Genomic DNA, 7,116 nt, shown 5'->3' with positions numbered 1-7,116 from the left:
CACAAAATATGAATGTGCATTATGTATTGTAATGAATACGTATGTCATCACATCAAGTATGTCATTGTAATTTATAAATCAAAAGAAAACAAAAACAACAACAACGCTATTAAAAATACTTTTTTTTGTGTCAAAAATGAGGATATTTAATTTGCAAAAACGACATTACAAAAATTATTCAAAAAATAAATACTTACATTGACTCTAATTTTTTGTCTAACTGATGACAAATAATGTCAAACGTCAAAATATACACATTTGTACGGAGCTGTCAAAATAAGCTACAAAAAACACGTTTTTAGTGCTGCTCTGCTGTTTCTGCAATAATTTGCGGAAAAACCGTCTCCACTTTTTCTGTGAGTAGCAGATATATTTGAGAATTTCCGTGAAACATGTCATTCAATTTATAATTTGGATCCGGCTCATTATTACACAGCACCCGGACTTAGCTGGGATGCGATGCTCAAATATACGAGAGTTCAAATTGAATTATTCACCGACGTTGATATGATATATTTTATTGAATCATCAATTCGAGGTGGCATAGCACAGGTATCCCATCGATATGCGAAGGCCAATAACAGATATATGAATGAGAAATTCGATCCTAATACACCAGAAAATTATATTATGTACTTTGATGGTAAGTTATTCATTCGAGAATATATTTCATTAGATATTAAAAGAAAAAAAAATCTATTTCATCATATTAGCTAATAATCTGTATGGACATGCCATGAGTCAATCATTACCAATCGGTGACTATCAGTGGGTTGAGAATAATAATAATAAAATCATTGACGATTATGATGCCAATGACGAAGACGCAAAATCTGAGAAATGGCTCTATTCACAACCCGATGCGATAATGAATCTGCCAGATGACGGACAGCATGGTTATATTTTCGAAGTTGATTTGCACTATCCTGAATCGCTCCATGATATGCATAACGACTTCCCATTGTGTGCCGAGAAGAGGAGGCTCCCCGATGATGCGTTTGAAATTTCCGAAAATTGGCGAAAAAGCGAATTTATAAAAAGACAACTTAAAACTCGAGATAAGACTAAATTTAAAAAGAGAAGAAATAACATTGAAAAATTGTTACTAACATTACATGATAAAAAAAATTATATATTACATTATAGAATGTTGAAATTAGCTTTACGTCATGGCATGATATTGAAAAAGGTTCATCGAATTCTTAAATTTCGACAGAGTGCTTGGCTTAAAGAATATATCGATTTGAATACAGAAATGCGGACCAAAGCAAAAAATGATTTCGAAAAAAATTTCTTCAAGCTGATGAACAACAGCATTTTTGGAAAGACTATGGAGTCGGTGCGCAATTATAGAACGCTAAAGCTCGTAAACAAATGGTTTGGACGCAATGGTGCGCGAACGTACATCTCTCGACCCGATTTCGAACATTGTCGCATTTTCGATGATTCTTTGGTAGCGTTGGAAATGCGTAATACCAACATAGTTATGAACAAGCCAATCGCTATCGGCATGTGTGTTTTGGATTTATCTAAAATAACAATGTATTCGTTTTTATATGAATTCATTAAACCGTATTATGGTGATAAAGCTCACATTCTTTATAGCGATACGGACAGTTTTATAATGGATGTTGAAACGTCGGATTTCTATGAAGATATGCGTAAAAATAGCGAAAAATATGACACGAGTGATTATCCATTGCCGAATGTATTCAATCTAGAACGTAAGAATAAGAAGATACCCGGATGTTTCAAAGACGAGATGATGGGAAATATTATATATGAATTTGTTGGTCTACGCGCAAAGTGCTATGCAATAAATACTTTAGTTAAGAAATTGAACGACAGTAATAAAAAAGCGAAAGGCACCAAAAAGATTGTTGTCAGAAATAAAATTCAGTTTAGCGATTATGTAGCATGCGTAATGAATAGGCAAGATGTCACCCGACAACAGAATTCATTCCGTTCTATAAATCATAATATATACACGATAAGTCAAAATAAAATAGCGCTTAATCCATTTGACGATAAAAGATATGTAAAAAAACCGGATTATATTAACACGCTGGCCTGGGGTCACTATTCAATCAAATCACTTGAGAAATGAAGAATGTTATAATAAGGTGTTTTTTTTTTAAATAAAAAATAAATCGTTTGAATTATAAATTCTCTTTTATTTTTTTAGTTTTAACAATATTCTTTTTCTTTTTCTTTCTATTCAAAAATTGAGTGCTGTTGTATTTTATGCGATGTCTAAAGAATACATCATTGCGATGCTTCATTAGAATAAGCCCAAGCATATTCAATCCACTTCTTTTGTGTTGAGTACAACCGCATGTCCCCCAGAACGTATCATGATGATAGTTCTGATTCGTAAGTATCTTAGTGCCGGTTTTTATCAATTTTGCATACAGTGCTTTATCACGGAATTTCAAGCATATAATTTTCTCCATAATATGAATTTGATCGACAATCCAAAAAGGCCTCTCCACGAGAAATCGTCCTAAAATTTTAGCTGATTTCGCTGTTTCCATATTCCGAATTTTTTCAGCGTCAGTCGGATATAAACACTTGAGTGATTGATAAAAATGTTCTGCGCTTTTATACACATGATTTTGAAATGTGATATCCACGGGATGTAAATTCGACAGAAACGCGTATTTACCACGAAAAATTTTTACTGTCTTAACCATGTTCGATGACTATCGACAAATAAAAAAAAACACACAACTGATTCCATATTCAAATTCACACTCTTTATTTATTCATTTATTTTAGTTAGCATGTCGAAAAAATACATATAGAGGGGATTAAATATTTTATTTTCTAACATATTGAATATTATTATAAATCAATGTATGTAGCCAGTTAACATCAATACTCCTAATCGATTTACTTTCGGCATAATCTTTATTCGAGTTTGATAGTTCATTAAAGTATATTTCAAGGTCTTGAACTTGATACATGTTATTTTTAGAAATAACGTTACGTTTTTTACCAATCATTACGCGTTCAGTTTTGTCAGCACTATGAATGTTCTTTTTGAGAAATTTGACCGCTTCCGATTTATCCATTGAAACAATTCGATCCACAAATTCGCCAGCCCACTCGTTACTTGTGTTTTGTTTGTGGAATGTCGCCGTCCATATGTCATTGAATGGAATTGCATTAAAAATTTCAATCATCTCTGTCATAGTGACATTCACGGTGGCTTCAAAGTCACTCGCACTGCTCGATGTGCCCGTAATACATTCAATACCATAAATATATTTTTTTCCTCGATCGGTCATGACGTGAAAATTTTTATTTCCATCGGTTGTCCTGCCGACTCGGTAAACTGTATGTTCTACACAATAATCACCTTCTTTAACCGAATTCAGAGGACGGAACGTGAATGCCTCATCTAATTTTTGTCTTTTTTCCGACATTTTGCGTGCCTCTCTTAACTTGTTCATGCTACACTCACTCACTCGAAAAAACTATTTGGTTCTAAAGGCTGACAACTTTTTTATATATATATATTTAATTGGAAGGGTGGGGAAGAAAAAAAAAAAACTTAAATAATATCTTTATCGTCGATCCATGAATTATGTTCGGATCCGAATCCTAGCCACTTAACGTACGATCGACCATTTCGCTTGCGAAGAATTTTTTCAACGAGATACACATTCGGATGTTTGACAGCTTGAAGTTCATGTTCATAGACAGAACCTTTGATCTCTTGATTTTGATAATCGCTGAGCAGATATGTTATAGGATCGGTGCTGTATCTTACACATCGAATCGTAAAAATTTCCGGCGTAAAATTTATCGTATATGATTTGTCATTTGACAGCGTATTTACGCTTCGGTATTTCGATAAACGAACATGGTCGCCAACATGAAATTTGGCTCTTCGTCGATGCAGTGGTCGTTTTTTTCCATGTAAATACATCTGCTCTGCCGCTTTATCCGATGGTTCCAAACGCTTATAATTGTAGACGGTATTACGTAAATGCGATTCGTTAGTGCTGTCGACTTCGAGCGGTTTCATTTTTATCGTGCTATGTCTGAATGAAATACATATTATTATTATTACATATATTCAAAAGAATTCAATTTGTTGTAAAAAAAAAAAAAATTACTTTGTGTCGTTATAATCATTAATTATATGTTGAAGAATGTTAATCCATTTATAAGAGCCTTGCAACGAAAATTGCATATATATGCGTCGTTTCAGAGTGCGAATTAAGCGTTCAGCAATCATAGATTTCATTATGCTAAACGTAGAATAATGATTTATTTTATATTTTTCGAGCATTCTTTTCATCGTTTTGTTATGGAATTCGGTCCCCTCATCCGTCATAAGATGATTAATACGATGATTGGGAAAATGATGTATAACCTTCTGAATAATTCGTTCCATTGCAGCCGTCACTTCAACACCCGTTTTAGTTTTCAGAGGTTCGGCAAAAGCCATCTTCGAAAAAACATCAATGACAATCAATATATAGCGATGGCCATTATTCACACGCTTAAACGGTTGAAATTCCATCAAATCAGCTTGCAAAGTCTCTGCAATCCCATACATCGCAAATCGTCGACGTGGAAAATTTCGCCTTGCATAACTATGAATTTCTCTAACAACTTGAATTTTACTCATTGCTTATTCGTTATATATTTTTTTTCCCCTCTCCTCTCATATATGTATTCTTAATATGAATGTTGAACTTCAAGTGATGACATCCACTTTTTTTTTATACGTTTCGCATGACGATTCCGTCGAATGGCGAGTACCAAAATTCATTGTCGTATATAATTAAACAGTATGCCGTTGTATTGGCCGGAATGTTTTGCTTGGCTTTCAGTTCGATGCGTACGTCAATGGATCCGCCAACCAGCGATTCGTCTGCATGTGAAGTATCAAAGGCGAATATTGGCGATGATTGAAATACGCCATATGGAAGGTCGAATGGATTTTTGGCTTCCGTATTGTTGTAATATGATGTTTGCACATCTGAATATAATGCATATAATTCAGAGTAAATTCCTCCACCGATATCCAATGTATTCATATTATAAGGATAGATCTGTGAGTTTAGGTGCAGACGTACATCAGTCAAATGACAGGCGTCAAATTTAGATGCATTCACACTTTTTTGAGCATTTCGATTTGTCTGCAAGCCAACCACTACATATCGTGGTTTATTCGAGCTGGCAACAGTCTTCACGCTCCACAAATGGTTCGTTGTCTGTGGCAATTGATACTCATGAATGTCCATTGAACGATGTTGAACGGTTATCTTTCGGTTTTTTGATAAATAGCTTAGCATGTTTAGTTTTACTTTGTCCGAAAGCGTGATGTGAGGCATTTTCCATTCGATTTTTTTCACCGCCACACTGACCACAGCTGAAGTGGGCAATATACCACCGCCATGGGTACAATCCAAACTTTGGCGCGCACGATTCAAAATCAATTCATGTCGACAGTTAATGATGCATCGATTGTATGTATCGCAGAATGGTAGCCATGCGCTCAATGGTATTACAACATCGTATAATTTTTCTACATCTGCACGAGGTGATGTCGCTTCATAGGTTCGGCAAAATGATGCATATCCATTCAGTGTTGATAATCGAGATGCAAGCATCAATTTCATTGTGGACGCCCGTCCAACATTTCGCACTGAATCAATTTCAACGCCGTTTAATTCATATCGCACATCGCTAAATAGAAACGATGCAAAGTTGTTTACGAATTTAATTTCTGCGTCAGCGTCTACATGTCGACCATTGGTTGTACATGCGATTTGTAGATAGATAAAGGATTGTGATGGGGCCAAGTAACTTTCTTTATTTTGTATAGCAATTCTTATTTCATCTGATTCATCAAATGAATTCGTATATGGTGTATACTGATAAATTTCTTTTCGGATGATTGAATCATCTCGCATTGGTAGTGATGCGATGTTCAAAATGCTGGACATTTTTAATGCTTTTTAATTTTGAATCCTAACTTCTTCAGTAATTTCACGTTTTTTGCGTTAAGTTTTTTCACTTTTTTCGATTTTTTACCATTGGATTTCGATTTATTTCTCTTGCTCGGTGCACGTCGTTTGCGCTTTGATGTCGTTGACGGAATACTACTTAGCTTTCGTTTGCCCGCACTTTTATAGCTTGATTGCCTGAATGGATTGCTAGCATCAGCAGCAGCACTGTCCGTATAAATCAACATTATTATTAATCAGATTTTTTTATATGAATTCGACAACTGATTTTCTCTCCTCGGAAATCAATTGGATTACCGCTCTGGTCTACGAACGAAATCTGAATGGATTGCAAGCGCTTATCCTTGATGGGTAAATACACAATATTCTGTGGAATTTCAATTATTTTATAGCCGGGTGCCACCTTCGAATATGGGAACTGATGAATAGTATGACAGGATTTTCCGTTTATATATGAACCATACACAATGTCACACTCAATTCGAATGATGTCGATGTCGGTAATTTTGACAATTGACGAGCTTAAATATGTTTGATTTCTTCTAAATACAGGCGTATGCTCTTTATGGAATCCGAGAACATTCAAAACCGAACCACCTATCCAGGTTATGTCACTGCTAAATGCAATCTTAACCTTTGCTAATGATGGATTTAATGTGAATGTTAGATTGATTTTCACAGAAGCGAGTTCAGCTTGTAGATGTTTCAACAAATCGGCAGCTTCGTATGCCCCAGTTGGAAATGTAATTGTTTTCTCTTTGAGAATTGATGATGTTGTCTCTTTGCCCTTGCTGTCTTTTTTCTTTTCATCAACTTTATATTGAAATGTGAATTTATCGTTTTGAGTCTCAATAATATTCGGTATTGAGTTGTATGTTGTAAAATCCAATAATCCACACTGATAACTACAGTTCGGATCTAACTCTATTTCAGGATAAAAATATGATTGTAGCACGGAACTGTTACCGCTGAAAGTCACTGTGAACGATGACATGTCAAATGTATGACTAATTTTATTTATGCAGATAACTGTGTTTTTATACGTTTTCTTTCAAGTTTTTTCTCATTATTCCAAAATTCACGTAGAAATATCAAGCATAAATGACCACAAATATTTGTCCCATAATTC

At 34.7% G+C, this 7,116-nt stretch overlaps 3 protein-coding genes across 3 annotated transcripts; 1 reads left to right on the top strand and 2 right to left on the bottom strand.

Moving 5' to 3' along the window:
- Positions 1-364: 364 nt before the first annotated feature.
- LOC116347406 lies at positions 365-2,107 on the top strand (the record flags this gene model as incomplete). Its single annotated transcript, XM_031777981.1, has 3 exons — positions 365-643; positions 714-996; positions 1,147-2,107. Coding segments are annotated over 3 exons (1,523 nt in total), but the record flags the coding sequence as incomplete, so codon positions are not given.
- A 1,449-nt stretch (positions 2,108-3,556) lies between these two features.
- On the bottom strand, positions 3,557-4,033 carry LOC116347404. Its single transcript, XM_031777980.1, has one exon. The coding sequence runs from the start codon at positions 4,031-4,033 to the stop codon at positions 3,557-3,559; it is 477 nt and encodes a 158-aa protein (XP_031633840.1).
- A 703-nt stretch (positions 4,034-4,736) lies between these two features.
- Positions 4,737-5,966, bottom strand: LOC116347403. Its single transcript, XM_031777979.1, has one exon. It carries the CDS (start codon positions 5,964-5,966, stop codon positions 4,737-4,739), a length of 1,230 nt encoding a protein of 409 aa, XP_031633839.1.
- Between the last annotated feature and the right edge of the window lie 1,150 nt (positions 5,967-7,116).

The sequence above is a fragment of the Contarinia nasturtii genome, unplaced genomic scaffold (genome assembly GCF_009176525.2).
Source record: "Contarinia nasturtii isolate CC-2019 unplaced genomic scaffold, AAFC_CNas_1.1 Cnas_scaffold_1862, whole genome shotgun sequence".
NCBI classification, from domain to species: Eukaryota; Metazoa; Arthropoda; class Insecta; order Diptera; family Cecidomyiidae; genus Contarinia; species Contarinia nasturtii.
Note: the sequence above shows the minus strand (reverse complement) of the source record. Positions and strands in the feature narration are given on the sequence as shown.

Coding starts and splice junctions, on each gene's coding strand:
- LOC116347404 (XM_031777980.1), bottom strand. CDS start 4,033: ATGAAACCGCTCGAAGTCGACAGCACTAACGAATCGCATTTACGTAAT.
- LOC116347403 (XM_031777979.1), bottom strand. CDS start 5,966: ATGTCCAGCATTTTGAACATCGCATCACTACCAATGCGAGATGATTCA.